Here is a 22,111-nt window from a genome sequence, read left to right as displayed (position 1 = left end):
GGAATGGAACACAAAACTGCAATTTTGACACTCAAGTCAATAATAACTAAAGATATACAAATTAAAGACAGAGATAACATACCTTAAACATGTTTTAAACTATTTATAATATTTGAAAGGAGAATTTAGAGACGATTTAAATAAATTTGTGCAGAATATATCTAAGATTATAAGTGAATATAATTTAGATTACATCCTTTATAAGTCAGCATGTTCGGGAAGAGAGTTTTTAGAATATCAACAACTTTAACCCAATTTTTTAAATACATTTAAATTTTAAATATAGAAATCACTATTGAGTATATATCCTTTTCATTAAAAAATTATTAAAAAACTATTTCAATATGATTTTAATTAAACATCTAAAAAAACTTGATGATATACTTAGCCGTACCAAAGTATAAAAATATATATATAATGTTATTTGAACATATCTTTTGATTTGTAACTATCTTTATATGTATTTTATTTGTTTATTGTTTAAAAATTACTAATGCTACAGCTCAGTTCAATTTATTATTTTTTTATCAATAATTAACTAATAATATTTAAAAGTATTAACTAAAAATATAATTTGACTGTTGACAAAGATATTAAGTTGTTCGCTAAAAATGTTGGTTAATATAAATTAAAATTATTGGTCCTTAAATTTTTCTTTTAAAAAATATTATCTATTTCAAAGAGAAAAATATACGAACTCTTAAAAATAGAAAAATAAAATAAAAATTTCGAAACATCCTAATTAATATAGTAATAATTGTCAGGTACAATAATTCATCTTGCTATTCCTGATTATGAAATGAGTAATTGCTCTTAGGAACTTTTAAGCCAGATGAAAAGATTGGAAACCTTCCAAGATAAGTTGCAAATCTTTAGCAGACAATGAATCTTGTTGCGTAGTTGATTGATATAGGACATTCCACCCAAATTTTCATTAGAGAAAATCATTTGATGAGGACATTAATTATTTAAGAATCCACACACCACACACAGTTACTTATTATTAGTTTAAAAAACTCTAATTTTCATTTTAGTTTGCTTAAACTAAAATAAGAACTTTTTTTAAAGCTACATTTATTCTTTTGACAAACAGCGTTATTTTAATTTCCAAAATGCACATCTTAATGCCTTCTCGTACATGACGAAATCTATAGAAGCATTATAGGTCAATAATTCAATATATAAAATTATGATCATATATGGGGGAAAATACTCCGATCCGATCCGTATTTAGGTATTAGTATATTAATTTAAAATTGTGTTTGTCATAAATGATATTTTTATTACTTTAATTTGTTACCAATAATACTTCTTTACTTCAAATATTTGACATTTTTTATGAACAAGACTCAACACCATAGAGGTGGAGTAAGGTTTGGATTCAACAGAAATCACATCCTAATAAATATATAATTTGACACTTGTTCTCCTTTATTACTTTTTCACTGTAATAATTAAGGGTTACTTTATATATAGTGAATATATATTGCCCTAGTATAAGTCAAATAAACTGAAATTCAATTAAAAAAAATGAAATATGACAAATAAAAAAAAAGAGTAAAGTTTCTATGTGAGTATATAAATGAGATAAATTTCTATGTACAAATTAAATTGCAATAATGGATAATTGAAATTCATTCATTTTTTTCTTACAATATTTTCTAAAAAAATATTTATTCTATGACACATCCCCTTTTTCCCGTCTCAAAAAAAAAAAAATAAGAAGTCAATATTTTTTAGCTAATACTAATTAATTTTTTGAATTATTTTTTTATTTTAAATTATAGATGCTAATTAAATTTTAATCTTAAATTCTAAATTTTCAAAATAAAATAAGAGTTGAAAAATAATTTTACAATAAAAATTAATTAATATTAACTTTTTAAAAATTAATTATCTATATTTATTAAAAAAAATTCAGCAATTAGGCTCTCCAAAAATTTATTATAAATAGAACATATGCCGACACTCCAACACTCCAATATAGTAGTATTATTGTAGATATGAACAATAATGTTTATTTTTCTTGAAATTAATTTTTCTCTTTGTTTTATTTCAGTTAGGATTTTGAGGAGTGTTGGTGTCAAAGTGGGTGGTGAAAGAGAGGAAAAAGGGACAAAGAAGGAGTGTAATTGGAGGTGTGGCATTAAACTTCGTAAAAGGGGATGCTTAGATTCTAAGAAATTAAAATGCTACCATCTCTATTATTGCTTGACCCGTATTTTTAGCCTTATAAATCGCACCCTTGTCTTCTTTCAATTCTTCTCCTCAAAACCTAACTCTTAAGACTCTCTTCTCTCTAATACTACCTAGCTACTCCCTCCTCCTCCTTCTTTATGAGTGCACTAAACCCTAGAACCCACCACCAGCATATATATATATAAAAAAATATTCAAAATTTGTTTTATTTAATATTTATTAATTATTATAATAATTAATAAATATTAAATAAGATAAGTTAATTTTAATTATGTTTTATTAATTTTTTGTTATCAAATATTTTCGATTTTAAAACTGCTTCAATTTACAGGGTGGCCAATTTGCCAATTTGGATTCTTAGTTATTATTAATTTTCTCTTAATTAATATCAACAGTTGATTGCAATATAATAATTATTTTCATATTCTAAAAATATCAAACAAACATTTGTTTTAAGTTATAAAGTACGGACATTTTGTTGAGTTGTCATGTCTGTATATCGGATATATTTTGGATACGACACTCACCGACATTCGTCTGACATGCGTGTTTGCTGTGTCTAAATCGTGTCTCAATAAAAAGTAAAAAATTCTTTTCCGGACACATTTGGACACACCTAAATACCATCACGTATCAGCGTGTCCGGTCTTATTCTTAATATATATTCTTAAAATAAATTTAGATATAGTATATATTATTATTTATTAAAACAAAAAATATTTTAAATACTTGATATAATTAAAATAAGACATTAAAAATAATTTAAAAAATTAATTTATATTTTAATATCAATAAAATATTAAAATATCATTATGATTTATCTAAAAAATATTTTATATTTTATATGTATGCGTGTCCTGTATTATGTAAGATTTTAAAATTCGCATGTTGGCATGTCCCATATCGTATCGTATCCCGCATCCGTGTCAGTGTTATCCGTGCATCATAAGTTTCAAGATACAAATATATATTGAAAGGGTCAATTTGATGGACAAAATATTGCCTAAATATTAATGTGTTTGTTTTAACAATTTTGTTTGGGGTCTAGGACTATTCAGTATTCATCATTTATATATGACCAAACAATAATTTTTCATTTTTCATTTTTTTAAAATTTGATTCAATTTCTAAAATATTTGTTCACTACTAGACAAATATAAATGTAGCCTTAACTTGAATCTGCTAGAAATTTAACGTATGTTATTTTTCATAAATTGCAACGGATCATTTTTCCAGCAAAAATAGAACAGCCAATGGTGAAAAAGTGTAGAATTTATATTTAGTCATTAAAATTAGTTTAGCTATGGAGTATTTAAGAAGAACTACTATTCAAAATTAAATACATAAGAGTTCTACTTAATAATTTGATAGATAAGAATCAGGTCTTTTTTAAATAAAAAAAATTATCATTTTTCAGTTCGTTTTAAATGTAAAGTTTTTTCGTTTTCTTTTTTTGTTTATTAAGATATTTTGTTTGTTGTACCATGAAGTTACACATATTGATACGAGAAATATTAAGGACTAATACTCTTATCAATATTAGTTAATATTTTAAATTAATATTTTATTTTTATATTATTAAAATTTAAAATTTAGTATTTAACATTTAAAATTTAGAACTTGGTCAATACCGTATTCTTTAAATATTATGTATAAAAATATTTTTATTAATTAAATAATAACCAAAAAATAATAAATTTTATTACTCATATAATATTACTCGTTAATTAGATATTTCGCTAGCTAGTATACATACGATCAACAAATTATGTGTATTTTAGCATGATAAACTCCTTCAATAAGCAATGAAACTAGTGAAACTTACATCCAAATTATAAGGTATTGCAACTAGCAACTTGAAAATTATTTTAGCAATCAGCAAATTAAAGTCCCACACCATATGTACGGTTATTTTGAGCGTATTCAATAAACGCACAATGACATATTCTTAAATTTTTTTTTTTAAGATTCAGCAACATAATCTTAAATAATTTAAATTAGACATTTTATCGAACCAAAAATTTATAGAATCTTTTTCTAATTTTTTTGTATGGTATCCTATTTTATATATAATATGTAGATAGAATAACTTCTCCTCTCACATAAAATAAGCTAAGATAATTTTAAACTAATAAATAATATATTCATTATTTTTTTAATTTTATTTTTTCTTTCAACTATGTCATTATATTCAGGAGAATATAATGAGCTACCTCATACACTATATTATATTTAATTTTTTACAAAATTCATTAAAATGACTAGATTTATATTCACCATTTCTATTGGTTTTAGACTTTAATCTTTTTACCAAATTAATTTTTTACTTTAATTTTATACTTAATAAACATATCGTATATTTCATCCATAGTTCGTAACAGATACAACTTTGTATGTCTAGAACAATCATAAAAACATATAAAACCTTTTTTTTTTACTTCAAATAAGAATATGTTATCAAATCACCTAAATTGAGATAAGCCTTAATATAGTCCCTGAAATTACACTCGAGCCTCATAGTAGTCTCTGAACTTAAAAGTTCTTTAGAATCATCCCCAAACTTGTACTCCGGGACTCAAAGTGGTCCTTCCGGCAATTTCAGCACACGTGGCGCAACCGAAAAGCTTAGCTGGCAGTTTTGGTGACACATGGGTCTCACAACAGCTAGCTGATGTGGCAAAGTAAACTCTTCTGACTCAATTTGGTCCTTCAGGTGAAGTTAAAACCCTAATCCCCTTTTTTGAAGGTCACATTGTTCACTCTGCTGTCTCCTCATCGGTGCTGTATTCTTTTGTTCTCCCTCTCTGAAGCCCGAAGGTTATAGCTAGCACGAGCAATGCAGCTGGGAGCTCAAACAACCCACGATCGTTTGGAAGCATCATGAGGAGAATGAACAGAAACAGAGAAGCTCGTTTGCCAGAATGGTGTGCCTGCGGGTCGAGACTGGTGCTGCGGTGGTCAGGGACGGATTCTAATCCAGGGAGACCGTTCCTGAGTTGCCCGAACTACAATGTAAGCATTATTGTTGTTGATTACTGTATTTATGGATATAAATTTTGCTGATTGAATTTTTTTTGATGTGCAGACTGTGGGTAAGAAATAGTGTGGATTGTTTATGTGGGTTGATAAAGTTTTGGAAGATGCCATACCATGTGATGATAGAACAAGACATTCAGTTGATGATGAAGAATAGAAGATGAAGATGGCTTGAAAATTTGGTAAATTAGAAGCTGAAATTAGGATTCTAAAAATGGGAGAAATTTTGATGTTTGTGTTCATGCTGCTGATTGTAATTGGTGTTATTGTATTAAAGCTAGATAGACAGCAGGGTCAACTGTATCTAGCAAAAAACAAATGACATGCATATTATATGCATTCCTTGTTCATGTACTTGTTCCTATCATTTTGTTTGAAAGAAATGGAAATTAAAATGTTTGATTATATGCATACTTTTGTTCCTGGACTTCTTTTTCAATGAAATAGAAATGGATAGGATTTGAACTACTCTTAAGTCTGTAACAGAGGATAAGATATAAATAAAAGGCTGAAAAAACTCAATTCAATAAAGTCATAATTCATAATTCATATTAGTAATGTTTGATTCAAAAAAGACATTATAGAGGCAAAACACCAAGTATATCAAAGTTGTTGACATATTGACCTGATAAAATTCAAATACTAAAATCCCCAACACTGGGACAATGATTTAGGCATTGTAAACAACATCAACAAAATAGATAAAAAAAAAAAACAGCGTGCTTTTCCTAAACATAATCATCCTAATCTTTATTTTTTGTGTCTGGGTGCCTTGAATCCAGGGTTGGGCACAAACTTCGTGAAATTTGCAAGCCCTGTGTTGCACCTTGCATAGGACCACTTGTTTAAATATTCGCAGACTTTCTTATTAACCCTTTCAATCTTTTTAATGATATCAAGGAAGCCATCTTGGCTAGTACACCTTGCACAATCCTAAAGTAGCCATCTTGGCTAGAAATAGAGCTTTTTTGGACAAAAATTTCAAACGAAATTTATTCTGTCTGAATGACTTTTTCATTTCGAACAAATTTGAGACAAATGTTGAACAATTTTTAGTGAAGACATTGGAATGATATATTTTATCCTAAATTTGTCTAAATTTTGTCCCAAATTTTGGCGCCAAATTTTTTTTGGATGGCGCCAAAATCTTCATACAGATTAGCAACACATTTTGGACAGAAACTATAATTCATCTGTATTCCATCTGAATATGCGTAATAACTTCAGACGAATTTGGGACGCATTTTGAAAAATGTTAATTCTATCCCAAATTTATCTATAATTTGTCTTAAATACTTTTACTATAGCTTATCCTTCTAAGTTGCTAAAATTTTTTCACGCAAATTTGGGATGAAAATAACATCATTTGTAAATTATGTTTGAAAGTGCATCAGTTTTCAATCGTCACTGTCTATCCCTCAATCGACGCTCAACCCTCACCATGAATAATAAAAGGTAACTATTTCTTTCCTCTATCTCTGTTTTTATGATAAGGGCTATTATTTTGGTTTCCTGGCCTGTTATGTAGTCAATTGGCCTGAACTTGTCCTGTAGTCTGCTATAGATTTTTTTTAAAGTACTAAACCTAACTTGTTATTCAGTCTGGCCTGGCCTGAAGCCTGTTAAAAGGTCTGATAATTTTTTTTATAAAAATAAAAATATTATTTAAAAAATATTATTTTTTAATAAATATATTTATATGTAATATGTGATATTTAATATTTATAAAAAATTTAAATTTTAAAGTATGTAAAATATACAAAATTATTTATAATTAAATATAATAATTTAAAATATCTCATAATTTTTTTAATAATAAAAAAATTATTTATATATGTAATTATGTATTAACAGGTCCAGGTAGACCTGATAGGTCTATAAGGCTAATTAGTGAGTCTGGGCCTGCCCTATTAACATAATAAGACTTTTATAAAAGTTTGAGCCTGTGCCTATTTTATAACAGGTCAGGCCAGGCCAAACACAGGCCAAGCTACAGGCCTCTGGCAGGCCGCCTAGCCTTTTTCTACCCTACACATCCCTAGGGGTAGAAACAGGCCAGGCCAAGCCAGGCTTTGTTCTTAACAGGCTTGGCCTATTATGTAGTCAATTGGCCTGAACATGGCCTGCAGCCTGCTATGGTTTTTTTTAAAGTACTAAGTCTGGCCTGGCCTGAAGCCTGTTAAAAGGCCTGATAATTTTTTTTACAAAAATAAAAATATTATTTAAAAAAAATATTTTTAATAAACATATTTATATTTAATATGTGATATTTAATATTTATAAAAAAATTAAATTTTAAAGTATGTAAAATATACAAAATTATTTATAATTAAATATAGTAAATTTAAAATATCTCATAATTTTTTTAATAATAAAAAATTATTTATATATGTAATTATGTATTAACAGGTCCAGGCAGACCTGACAGGTCTATAAGGCTAATTAGTTAATCTGACTTATTAACATAATAAGGCTTTTATAAGAGTCTGAGCCTGTACCTATTTTATAATAGGCCCCTGGCAGGCCGTCTGGCCTTTTTTCATCCCTAAACATCTCGCATTTTTAAAAATTTAAAAATGAATAAATTGTGATTTTATCTTATTAAATTTAAACTTTATAATTTTAGAAATTATTTTATTAGAAATAATTAAATAAATTCGGAGATAATTTCATTTTAAACCAATCAATATTCTTAAGTAATTTTATATAATGGAATATCTTGTATAATTTTAGTAATTAAAAAATAAAAAAGAATTGTACAATCTAATTTAAGTCATTTTTATTATGAAAAAATTATGACTTATTTTATTAATAAGAACTCTTTATTTTTAAAAATTGATCAATTAAGAATAATTTGATTAGTTTTATTAAATATTTTGAGTTAAGTTAATTACAATTCTTATGCAATTTTTATAATTGGTTATTTCATATAATTTAAAACTAAAATTCAGCAATAGAAATATTATATAATTTAATTTAAAAAAATTGTATTGTGATTAAATTACAGTTTATTTTATTAAATTGAGCTCTTAGAGATTAACTTATTAGAAATGATTAAATGGATTTTTATAAATACTTTAAGTTTAAGTTAGTTAATATTTTTGTATAATTTTTATTATAATTAGTTATTTCATATAAATTGAAATTAAAGTCACGGTGACGAAAAAATAATAAAAAATTATATGATTTAATTTAGATAATTAATATTAGGATTTAAACCATATTTTATAAAATGTGATTATTAGTATATTTACTTTATAATTTAAATTAAAAATAATTATTTAAACTCATTGATATATTAATAAATAAAATTTTATACATTTTAAAAATAATTTTTATAATATTATATTTAATTTTTGAATTATTATTTTATCTCAAATATTTTATAAAATTATTATATTACTCGTGTATATTTTAACTTAGTCCTAAAAATTTCTAATAAAAACAATAATATCCCAAATTTTCTAATTTACTACCCTAAATCTCTAAACACACGCACACAACACTCAGAGGAGGAAAACAGAGAAGGGAAAAGGGGGAGCTCGAGGGAGAAGAGGGGAAGAGAGGAGGGGACGACGCGGCTGGATCCTTACTGCCGTCACCGTTGTCGTTGAGGCGCCGGAGGAGAGAGAGATTTGCTTTGCAGAGGCGTTGAGGGAGACAGACGCGACGCGAGGAAGAGGAGCTCGTCTTCGTTGCCACCGTCGCCGCGCCTTGCCGCCGCTGTCGTTGATGGAAGCCGCCACCGTCGTTGGGAGGAACCAAACAAGGAGAGGAGGTCGCCGTTGATGCTACCGCAGAAAGGAAGGAAGCAACGCGTGTGAGGAAGTGACGCAACAGAGGAGGAGCCCTTCCTCTGCCGCCGCTGGAATTCCTGGTCGCCGTCGGAATTCATGGTGAGTTAATCGTGCCTAGCTATCATAATCACCACATCTGAACCTTGTTTGCTCTGTAACAACCCTGCACTTGCTTCTGATGTTCTTGACTCTGTTGAGTTTGCTGGAATTATCACAGTTGAAGCTTGTCACCAGAGAAGACAAGTTGTTGCGCCATCCTTTTCATTCTGACATTGATTCTCCCGGTCAAAACCCTGTAACGCTTTCACTCTTGTTTTGTTTAGCATTGTTTCTCTGTTATATTCTTTTTCTAATTACGGTAGCCAATATCTTTGTTTTAGTATTGCTGTGTTCTGTCGAAAATGTTGAAATTGTTGCTGTGATCGTAGTTGGTGCCGCTGCCTCGGTCCCAGTTACGTTGGAATTGTCGCTGCTACTGCCACGATTGGGGATAAAGGAGATTTTTGAGTTAAATAATACGATTGCGACATCGAGGTAGGGGGTTTAAATTTTAAACAGTTTTAATTTAACAATGTCTATAAAGTTTATTGAATAAATGCAAATAGGTTGAATTATTGTGAGTAATTGATTTGAAAATAGAAAAGGAAACACCAATGAGACGATGCTTGGAGGCGCAACGACGATGAAATAGTGAAGAAGATAACTCAGATTAGAATAAACACCCAATTAGAATATGACACATCAGAGGATAACTTACATGTTATTTTATAGAGGGTAGGATAACATTCACCATAAAATAAAGGCCATGAGACTCATCAACTGAATTTATATTATATTTTTAACATTCCAACAAGACTCATCAACTGAATTTATATTATATTTTTAACATTCCAACAAATATTATTTTATCGGTTAAAATCTTGTGCAATTTTTTTATAAATTATTTAGGATTTGTATCCTTCGTTGGAAAGCCAACTTTGCCTACCACTACTTATGCAACTGGGTCCTTTCCATGCTTAAAATAAAATATGTTGAATAAATTATTTATTATTTTTATCAGACCTGAAGTCCTAATTTTTCCTTTTTTTTACTAAATCAATTTTTAATAACAATCGATGTGAATGTTGCATATGAAAAAATTAATTTTAATGTGATTGTTTATTTGACGACAGCTCAAGGCAGCAGTATGAGCAATCTTGCTCAAAAACTTAAGAACAAAGAAGAACCACAAAAACATAAAAGAAGAGAGAATATACAAAATAAAAAAAGATAACTAATATTTAAGAATAGAGAGTGTTAAGAGTAATAGATTTTGTAATTTGTAACTATTAATTAATTATCATTGATATTTTTAATGGTATAAAATTATATCTAATGATGTAAAATTATTTATTTTTTTTTAATAATTAAATGTTGATCAAATTTTAATAAAAATATTGACTTCCTAATTTTTTTTTTAAAAATATGTAAAATTCAAGTTACAATACAAAAACGAGAGATATGTATGGGCTCAAATATAAGGGTTATGAATTATCCAACTAAACAGGAAAAGCACCAACAATTAGAGTGCAATCTTAACAAACATAGTTAACTAAATAATAATCATAATGACTAACATACTCTTGATATTCCGTTTATGGGAAGATATACTCTAAGTTTTGATATTATGTTATGATACTATTTTTTTAAAAATTTATATTGATAGAAAGATACACATAAATAGTTATATTTCTAACACATTTTTTTACCTTTTTTTTGTTTTCGTAAATTCTTGCATAGAATTTCTTCCTTTTTTTTTGATTTGTCTCCCCCCAAAAAAGGATTCTAAAGCATTACATATATAATTATAAGATTGATCATCATGAGATATGAAATCAATAATGAATGACACATTCCAAGGCCACACACAATCTATTACATGTGAATCTTTGTGGACAATATGATTATATAATCTCTGAAACGAAGTTTATAATTACCTTCACATATAACATTACATTTGGCACATGACTTAAAATTGCATTATCATCATTACTCTTCAATTAATGCTCCTCCGAAAAAGATAGCAGCCTCTAATAAATCCCTTTGAACCCTTATGTTTGGAGAAAGAACCATCATCTTCATCATTGTTAGATCTTGAGTACTCCGAGAAAGAGAGGCTTCCTTGATCTTTGATGGAACATGAGGAATTAGAAGTAGAAGGATACACTAATGACCATGATGATGATGAAGATGATGATGATGATGATGATGGGGATGATGATGGTGATGACAAAGATGATGATGATGATGTTAATATATGTGTCTTCTTCTTGGACTTTTCCACAAACCTTATTGGGAAAATACATGAGAACATGTTATGTGATTTTGATAAACTACTATTTCTTCTTATTATTCTTCTTCTATTGTGATTGGACTTGGAATAATAAGAAGGTGGTGGTGTAAGAGGTGGCAACAATGATGTTTCAGACAAAGAGTGTTTTGGAGTACCAGGTTGTTCTTCCCATACAAAAGGAACAGCAGCAACCGAAGATTCACCATAATAGAAGACTCTTGAAGAAGAATTAGCCATGGAAGTTTCCTTTGACATTAACCTTGAAAAGAACTTGTCATCTTGTTTTATTCTAAATGACTTTTCAACACTATTACCATCACTCACCATTTTGTGTAATAGTGTATATTGTTGAATATGGAAAGTGATGAAGCTAAGATTTTTTGTATGTTTTATGCCTAAGATCTGAAAATGGAGGCTTTGGAGAAAAAGAAGGCTTATGGGGGTTATGCTCTCATGTGTTTGAATTGATGTCTTGTCTACAAGACCTTGGGCAATGTCTTATGGCTTCATGTACTTGATTGATTCTCTTAATAAAAACAGAGAAATTTAAATATAATAATGGCATGTTCTCTATATTAATTAAATTAACTATGCTATGCTATGTGAATAAAAAAAATCAATCATCATATAATATATATATATATTTAAACATAAATATATAGTAGACTTAACATTTTTATAATTAATTAGTTCTTATTAAAGAATTGGTTTCTTCACATGGCAATTGGTTTATGCCTAGATTTAATAATGGAAGGGTCTGTTTGATCAATTTAATAATAATGGGAATTATATTGGAGAGTATTAATTTAGTGTAAAAAATAATATCTTTTATTTTCTTGATCCTTCAAACAAGGGATGTAAAATAGTTTTTTTTTTAATTTTAATATAACAATATTATAATTAATTGGGTTTAGTTAACCTGTGGCTTAAGAACACAAATTAAGGTTGCTAGTAATAGAAAGTCTTAAATATTTTACTTTAATAAACGCATTGAAAATTTAGATATTTTATCCTTTTTTATAAAGATTTTTTTAATTTATAACTTTATCGTGTGCTCTAAAGACATATGTTAGCTAAACTCTAATTAATTATCATTTCTAATATATATGTCACACTTTTGATATAAAATAAATGTTCAATTTAATAAATGCGTTCAGTAATATATTTAATATTTAGATTTTATTAAAAATACCTCTTAATTCAATATCTCTAAGATATTGATTAGTTAATTCTTAATTACTCATTACTCATTAGTACTGCTAAGAAATTATTTTCTTCATATGCGCATTAATTCAAGCTGATGAAGGTTTAATAATTAATAATCAAGAAGTTAAGAAGATGTTTGATTAATTTAATAAGAGTTTAGTTAATATATATGTGTTTTTAGAGTATATGACAAAGTTATAAATTAAAAATTTTTTATAAAAAATATATAAAAATTAAATTCTCAATGTATTTATTAAAATAAAATATTTAAATTTTTTTATTATGAACAACCTTAACTTGTGCTCTTAAAACACAGATAAACTAAACCCATTTAATAATCGGAATTGTTTTGAATGGATCCCATTAATTAAGGAGAAATTTAATGCCTGAAATATAGTAGTTGATAAACAATTAAGTATGAAATGGGATGGATAGAAGGGTTAGCTGCTCAATTTAATTTTGGAAGTGTATGGAGTGGGGACATTGATTCAGAAATTGACATGTGGTTTAGTGTGGTGGCTCGTCTATAAATAAATCATTGATGAATTAATTAATGATGGCCAAAACAGTTGAGGGGAAAAAAGGAATTTGGTTACGCGTGTAACACTGTAATAAATGAAGACAATGTCATGGTCCATGCATGATTCCATTTCCACAAATGAAAACGTAGAAATTTGTTAGTATGGGCAGTGGGGGTCAATGTACACATATTGGAGTTGAGTTAGCTTCAATTTAGACTTTTGAAATTAGAGCACACTAATGAATAAATTCTTAGTAATTCATGCTTCGAATAAATTAATTTTCAAAGAAAATATAAGTAAAATTTTTTAGAATAAGATATAGACATATTATCTTTATATAATTAGAATAGAATATCCTAATTTAAATTAATTTATCTATATTTGATATTTTAAAAAATTTTTTTAATATATTTTTAAGAATTAATTTATCTAAAATATAAATCTTTAAAAATTTATTTGTCATTTTATTCTTAAATTATATTCAAACTTTAAAATAATTTTTAAACTTTTTTCACGGTAAGTGCAAGTAGAGCCTCAGATCGATAATATAATCTTTTGGTTGTTCAATGTTCATCTAGTGATCCAGATTGAATCCAGACAGAATTATTGCATATAGCTTTTTCTCTACTGCAATCTTTGGAAACACCTCTTTCTCAGTTCAATTCGGTTCAATAGATAGATTCCAACATTGATTTTGTTACCAACAAAGAGCTTTGGCTTCTCCACACCGTATTTTGATGGCTCATCAACCCACACAAGCACATGAAAAATAATACTACATGCTACACCAGGAATGTATAGTCTCATATGGAAAAGTATACGAAACCAAAAGGTTACGAGCAAAAAACTAAACAAAATTATATTAATTTATATTAATAATTAATTAATTTTAAATTTTTTAATTTAAAATTTAAAAAATTTTGAATTTAAAAAATTTAAAATTAATTAAGTAAACCTAATTAAAATCTATAAAAATTTTCTTCTTCTTTCTCACATTAACCTACCCACTTCCAACAATCACACACACATACTCCCTCTCTCTCATCGTCAGGCCCTCTCCGCCTCCCCACCACAACCCACTTCTCTTCTATCACCGACATCTGGCTCGTCGGATTCGCTACTGTCGACAAAAACTGCTTTCCTTTTGTGAACCAGATGTGTTACCGGAACCGCCGTTGTAGTTGGAGTTGAACTTGAGCTCGATCCCTAAAACGGCGGCGATTTCGAGGGCGGGGGACAGCCTGAGAAGCCATGAAGGCGATGGCGGGCATGGAGGAAGGAGGCGACGGAGGAACTGTTGTGTGCGTTGGAGTCGCACACGTTGCAGAGGACGAGATTGTCGGTGGCGCATCGCACGGCGACAGGTTCGTTGCGGCAATTATCGCAAATATGAGAGCGCACGTGCTTGAGTGAGAGCGCATTGACGGAGTGCACGTGCTGGTCACATGAGATGCAGAGCTTGGCAGAGTCGACGTGGCAAAAGATAACTGCCGTTTTGGAGTCGCAGTAGTCGCACGGTAGCAGCATCATCACGATGTTGCTCTCTGCATTTTGGGAGATTAGGTGCCATTTTGATGATTAAAGAGACTGCAAACTACACACTTGATCTTAATCAAAATGAGTCCTTGAACAATTATAGAAATATAAAAAAAACATTCATTTAATACAAAAAAAGCATCCTAATGCTTAATAAAAAAAATATCCTCACTACAACAGTTTTTAACTATTGCAACATGTACCGCAAATAACAGTTAAAAAATGTTGTCTAAACTAATTAAAAACAACACTTAATATTTGTTACATAAAAATAAAGCTGTTGCAACACTTTTTTAACAACACACCATAAATGTTCCCTTTTGATTAATTAAAGTACAATTAAAAAGTGTTGCTTTTATAAATTAAACAAACAACATTTGTGATACTTATATATTACACTTTATAAGTGTTGTTCTTACATTTTTAATAAGCTTCTAATTATAAATGTTGCCAAAATCCAATTAAAATTTTTTCTCTAAAATTTTGACCTTCCTTTCAAATATTTTAACAATTTTTTTTTTCTTCTTTTAACTTAGCACAAAATACATCTTTATAATTTATATATTATTTATTGATTCAAATCCTACTGAGTTCAAAACAAAGTTCCAAGCCTTATTTTCAATTAGAAACCCTAACCCCAACCATTTCAAACCCTTCTGCGCGATTTACCCTTGTTTGTTTGATTTTCTCATCGTTGCTTGTGAAGTTGTGTTCCTCTCTGCTCACGTCGCCGTCATGCTCATCGCTGCTCGCACGCCGTTGTGCTCATCACTGCTCGCATTGCCGTCGTGTTCGTCGCTGCCCTGCGTTTCCTCATCGTTGCTTCTGAAGTTGTGTTCCTCTCTGCTCGCGTCGCCGTCGTGTTCCTCTCTGCTCGCGTCGCCGTCGTGTTCCTCTCTGCTCGCGTCACCGTCGTGCTCGTCTCTGCTCGCGCGCCGTCGTGCTTGTTGCTGCTCGCGCTCCTTTGTGCTCGTCACTGCTCGCATCACCGTCGTGTTCATCGCCCTGTATTTTGAGCTTTTGAATTTTGCTCTGCTCGATTCCAATTTGCTCGCCTTATTCTACTTGTGACGTTTTGCTTGGCCCCTAGCTGGGTGCTGATATACTCTGCTCCCCCGTGGTGCTCGTGCTCTTTCCATCACAGATAGGCTCCTTGCTTTACTCAGCTTTGTTATGGCTGAAGTTGATGAAAAATTTTGGTAATGAAAATTTTTCTTCTTTGATGAGAAATTACTGTTTAATTAATTATGATCCTATTAAATCACTGCAATGTTTTATTGTTATTGTGTATTCGCCGGCCTGTGCTTTAATCACTAAATGATGTCAATTTTAGAACTTGAAATTTAATTATTGTTGGTGGAATATCAATTTAGGGAACTTAACATTAGATTCATAGTTATTGTAGGTGTTGGAGTTGGCTGAGAAGGCTTCCAGTTCAATCAATTTACTGCTAGGTTTTTCACCATGCTTCAAATTACCTTCACTTTTTCTTTTTCTCTGCTTAATTGAACTTACTTCTTCAGGGAGGAGGAAGAGGTTGATAGATTCAGCAAAGTTCAAGAGAGTTTTTTGATAAGTTCTTCAACTCTCAGTATACTTGAATTCATGTTAGTAGTCAAAACTGTTGTATTATTATTATTATTCTTTGATGCTGAAATGTGAGCTTAATGTGTAATTAAACTAGGTTTTCTTATTGATTTTGATAATAGGCTGTGGTTAATAACCTGGAAGATGCTCATGAGATCCTTGACACTGCAATCTCAACCGCACTGAAAGAAAGCAAACGTGTTTATATCAGCAGTAGCTATAACTTGGCTGCAATTCCTCACCCTCACCCCACTTTCAATAGGGAGTCAGTTCCATTTTCGTTGTCTCCAAAGTATGATTCTCATCTTCTTTACTTAATTTTATTTTATTTTATTTTTCTTTACCACTGAATTGCATCTTCTTTATGTTTAAGAAGATTGTAATGATCACTAATATATTTTCTTTTGATGAATTTCACAGATTGAGTAATCAAATGGGGTTGGAGGCAACAGTAGAGGCTGCAGCTGACTTCCATGGCAACATGAGTGTCTAAAAATACAAGTACTATGTGAGCAAATTTTCTTACGGCCAAGTAAGTTTAACTGTTCACAAGGTTACCAACAACTAAGTTGTATAAATGAAGCAATACACACAAATGATTAAAATAAAATGATTACTGAAAATAACAATGCTAAGGAACACATTAAATCACAATCACAAAAAATTATAAAAGATTGAGATGGCAGTAAAGTCTCCCAAAACAACCACATTGTCCTGAAATTGTTGTATGACTGTATGCAAATCAGCAAACTGTCGCTGTCCCATCTGGTCATTTGTACTCAAGTACACTCCAATTAGTCCCCAACTATAGTTCTGGCCAGTATCTATTATTTTAGCAGCTCACATAATTCACAGTATTAAGTGCATGAAATAGAAGCATAAGAAAAAAGCGAAGAACCATGCTTTGAAAGTGTCTTATTTTTAATGCTATAGGACTCATTTAATTTGAGATGAACCTTTTGGTTATGTTGGCTGTGTGATGTCCTCAGATGGCTGTGCTTATTGAACAATTTGAATGAATGTTTATGTGTGTGTTTGTTCTTTGTCTGTGTTCAAAAGGAAGAGGATAAATCATGAATTAAGAAAGCGCTTGTGACGATATGTGAACTTCACAGAAGAAAAGATTGGTTTGACGAGAGAACAACTAATACAATGTTCACTGTTTGTTTCCATCCAGCACCAAGGTTTTTACTTTCCCCTTTATATTTTGTGATTGTGCGACTGTTTTGAAATTCTGATCTTAGGCATAAAGATAGTTTTTGGTGTTATTAGGATCATGAAAACATCTTTATCATCTCAATATGAACAAGACTAAGCTGCAAAGGTAGAATTTGATTCACAGAGAGGCGATGGGTGTGATTCTCAAGTGTCAGATCATTAGTGATTTGATTTTTTAATGTAACAGTATAGCTTTAAGATAATTTTGTTATGGTGAAGAGATTTTATGCATCTCAATATTAAAAACTAAGCTTCATTGATATATGTGCAGGTTACTTGTGGTTGTAGCTGAGGTAATAAGTGGATACGTTGTCTTTTGCCTTCCCTTCTTATATGTTTGTATTATTCGACCATATGCTTTGGAACCAAAGCTTTCTACTTATGATCCTTGATATAGTAATATATTAACTAAATTCTTTTTAATCTTGAATTTGCAGATGTTATGCTAGATATTTGCACTGACTTACTAGCATGGCCAGGGAGACAGAAGGGAGAAAAAGAAAGAAGAAACAAGAAATCACAATGCTCAGCTGCATGCTACCATCTCAGTGGCTGCAGTGGCTTCTGCCGTGGCAGCCATTGCAGCTGCAATGGCTGCTTCATCTGCACCAAGCAAGGATGAGAGAATGGCCAAGATTGACATGGCTATGGCCTCTGCAGCCACATTGGTGGCCACGCAGTTTGTTGAGGCTGCTGAGGCAATGGGGGCTTAGAGAGATCACTTAGCTTTTGTGGTTAGCTCAGCTGTCAATGTCCGCTCTCATGATGATATCACTACTCTTACCACTGCAACTGTAACAGGTAGCACTCCTTGATGACACTGTCAAGAATCAACAAGTGTATAGTTGCATTGTCAATTAGCTCCTCATAGGACAAAGTAGTGTGAACTAAGAACCTGATCTTAATTATTAATGTTTGCAGCTCTAAGAGGAACAGCTACTTGATAAATATGTATTTGAGATACTAATTGAACCTTTTAATATCTATTTTAATATCTATTTTAATTAGAATGTTATTATTAGTTATTTTGTCTTTTTTATAAATTTTTTCTGTTGTGTCCAAACTTATTTATTAATTAAAATAATTACACATGTATGAACGAAAAATTTTATTACTTTTTGTATTTTTATTACAAAAGTAACTTTTATTTTTGTCAAAAAGGCAACCCTTCTATTAGTTGCATATTCTGAATATTAGACAATATTTGTATGGTTACATATCTAAAAGAAAAGGCAACACTTGTATAGGTTGCATATCCAAAAGAAAAGGCAATGCTTTTAAAGGTTGCATATTCAAAACTAATAGGCAACACTTTAAAGGATTGCAAATTTAAACTTATAAGCAACACGTAAAACGGTTGCATTTTATGATAAATAGGCAACACTTTTTAGTAGTGGTCAAAATATGAGAGAAAAGACAATACTGCAAAAGTGTTGTCTCAAACACACATCTGAAGTGTTGTTGTTTTCAACCAAAGGCAACACTTACCAGGTGTTGCCATCAAAAGCGTTGCTTTTGAAGCAAAAAAGTGTTGCCTTGATCTAAGGCAACGGCTGCATATACGTTTCCCAAAAACATTGCCTTAGGTCCAAAAGTGTTGCCATAGATCAAAAGCAACTTTTTATCAGCTTTTAAGCAACACTTTTTAAATGTTGCCTCAACCTGAAAATGTTGTAGTGCCTGTTATATTTTAGCAAAAATAATTAAATATTTATAAAATTTAAAAAAAATTATGAGATTCTTAAAGAAATAGAGACATTTACGTTGTAATACAAAAAAATTCGAAAAATATATAAAAGAACATCCATTTAGTCTGAAAAAGAAACATTCTGATATTTAGCAGAAGAAACATCCATATATATTAACTCGTAGAGATTTTAGATTCACCCATAGGTATTTGGCTGATTTTTGACTAATACCCTTTTGGTTTCCTATTGTTGGTCTCATATTTAGCTTTTTCTTTTATTGTTATTTTTTTCGGGAGATAAATATTGGTACCTTTGTTACTGTTATGGAAGCCTCTTCAACATGGGATTTGTGTAATACAATCATCTCACCACATCCATTCATCTATCAGCTTATCCCTATCAAGAGCAAAGGGCCTGCACTTCCCAATGGTTTAGTTTCTTGAGAACATGTCATCTTGATGCCAATCTTTTCTTTAAAATTCTTAAAATATTCAACATAACCTGCAATACTAAACAGAGAGGAGAAGAACAGTTGGAAATGGTGCAACTAATTTGAGGATTAGACTTTTTTAAAAAGAATTTAAAGATTAAATTGACAAAAAAATGTGGTAATGTGATAAGTGTGTCCACATTAGTTTTTTTTATCACTTCTCATTGACGAAAAGTGGTCCAAGAACCAAATTGAGTCCCATAAAACAATTTTGGAGACCAAATTGAATAACTTTAAAATTTAAAGACCACTTTAAAATTTGAGTATAATTTCAGAGACCAAATTAAAACTCAATTCATATGTATATGTAGCTAATATAAATATTTAATGCATAATTGCTTGAAGATTTTATTTTTACAAAAATAGAAACTTTGATGGCTGAATTGAAGATTGCACTTCCAGCATCTCCACTGATGTATTGTGATAATTTCAGTACAATTCTCTTGAAAGTTAACCCAATTTTACATTCAAAATCTAAGCTCTTTAAAATATATTTGCATTTTTTAGTACAAGTTGCTGATGTCTTAACTAAAGCTTTGCCAACCAAAAATTTTTGAGAGTTTCGAAGCAAGTTAAATGTAGAAGACCTAAAGAAGTCCAATGGTAAGAACAATGAAAGACTCAGCAGAGAGGGAGTAGAGAAGAAGCTAGAAGGGTCAGAGAGCATTAGAGCAAGGAGCATGAGAGAATGTTGAGTAGGAAGTAGTTTGATTAAGAAAGAAGTTCAGTAAGTAGGGATCATGATAGAGAGAGAACAAATTTAGTTATGCGGTTAGAAAGGAGTTAGTTAGTAGCTAGTTGTTCAGTTAGAGTTAGTTAGAGTTCAGTTGTTCTATTATGCTGTCACTTGTAAAGAGTCTAAATATAGATTACATTGTAACTAATATCGCAATCAGTTATTCATTTCATATATTTTCTGACATTAAGAGTTTAGCTCAAGAATAGAATATCTCTTCTCTATTCTCCCCTTTTTCTTTTGCTTTCTTTCTCAATTCCTCACCTTCTCAATTATTTGTCTGCTTCTAACTGTTTGAGTTTGATACCTTTCAGTAATCTAGAATCAATATTGAATTGTGATGAACAGAGCAAGAGAGATGAAAAATAGAATTGAGAGAATAATGAACCTGAACGTAACATATACAACTAATTTTGTGTCTCAATATTTTTAGGTTTGTTGGGGTGAACTTCTAACAAAATATTTTTTTTGAGTTATTTTTTTTAGGAAGAAGGGACAAAAGTACACCTGAAAGTTTATACGCTGGACATTAATACACTTGAATCGTTTAATGAGTCACGTGTACATAGTAATTATACACTCCGGCGGACAGAATCACCATTCCGGCCATCAGCGTGTGGCGTGGTTAGTGAGAGTGGATAGGTGGCTCTATTTTATCCTTGCTGGCACGTTAAGAGTTAGTGAGCTGGCTATTTAGTGCCAACTCAGATAAAATATTTTATTTTAATGTTTAATTAGGCAAAATTAACCATGAAACGCTTCGTTCTCTTTTATGAACTTCAAGGTTTTGTTGGTGGTAACATAGTTTGCACGTTGAGAGAATTAGAGTGCCCTAGCAGAGAAGCAATGACATTGCTCTGAAGTGGTGAGTCAGTTTATCATTGGAGGAGTACTCGAAGAAGTCAACTCACACGACCACAGCGACGATCACACATTGGAGGCAGGGACGATCTAAAGGTAACATCTTTTGAACTTTTCATTGTACCTATTATGATCGAACATGCTATTTGATGTTTGTTTAGTAACTAGTTTGTGGCTGTCCAAAAAAAGTTAGGGTTTTCTGGGTTTAGTTGTGGTTATGAGGGTTTTGTTTTTCTTCATAGATGTCAACTCACATCACACTTGTGTATCATCATGGGGGGAGGTTGGAGAGAAATTCTAAAAGGGTTACAGTATACAGCGGTGGTTACTGTTGACTTGGAAAATCAGAAGTGCACCTATCGATTTTGGCAGCTTACAGGCTTGCCTTGCAGACACGCTTGTGCAACACTTGCTCTGAGGGGTCGTAGGCTAGAAGACCAGATCCATAACTGGCTGGGAATGGCTGCATATAACTCAGCATACCAACATAACATCAACCCCGTTCCAAGCAAAGAATTTTGGGATAAAGCTTAAGGCTATCCTCCACTGCCCCCTCACTATAAGACACCCATTGGAAGACCAACAAAAAAAGAGAAGAAAGGAGAAAAATGAGACACAACCAAATTCCAACCCACATAAGCTTAAAAGGAGATATGGAACAATCATTTGTAAATACCGTGAAGAGGTATGAATATCATATTTTATGAGTTGGTTCTAGAGATCACTGATATTGTTATATTTACATTTTCTCATGTTTATTTGTTGTAGAGTGGCCACAATAGTAGGGGTTGTGAAAAAAAGCATGCTGATATGAATGATGAGGTTGCAGCTATGGAGGCAGAGGAAGCTGCTGCTGTTACCAATAATCCTGCACAGCCACCACCACCCCAACAAAAGAACCCTA

At 30.7% G+C, this 22,111-nt stretch overlaps 1 protein-coding gene across 1 annotated transcript; it reads right to left on the bottom strand.

The window, feature by feature from the left end:
* Nucleotides 1-10,899: 10,899 nt before the first annotated feature.
* Nucleotides 10,900-11,942, bottom strand: LOC112702308 (uncharacterized). Its single transcript, XM_025753287.3, has one exon. It carries the CDS (start codon nt 11,689-11,691, stop codon nt 11,068-11,070), a length of 624 nt encoding a protein of 207 aa, XP_025609072.1. The 5' UTR covers nt 11,692-11,942; the 3' UTR covers nt 10,900-11,067.
* Between the last annotated feature and the right edge of the window lie 10,169 nt (nt 11,943-22,111).

Source organism: Arachis hypogaea, chromosome 7 (assembly GCF_003086295.3).
Source record: "Arachis hypogaea cultivar Tifrunner chromosome 7, arahy.Tifrunner.gnm2.J5K5, whole genome shotgun sequence".
Lineage (NCBI taxonomy): Eukaryota > Viridiplantae > Streptophyta > Magnoliopsida > Fabales > Fabaceae > Arachis > Arachis hypogaea.
This window is presented reverse-complemented; position numbering and strand designations above follow the sequence as displayed.

Excerpts from the sequence above, each read along its gene's own strand:
- LOC112702308 (XM_025753287.3), bottom strand. The coding sequence starts at position 11,691 with ATGGTGAGTGATGGTAATAGTGTTGAAAAGTCATTTAGAATAAAACAA.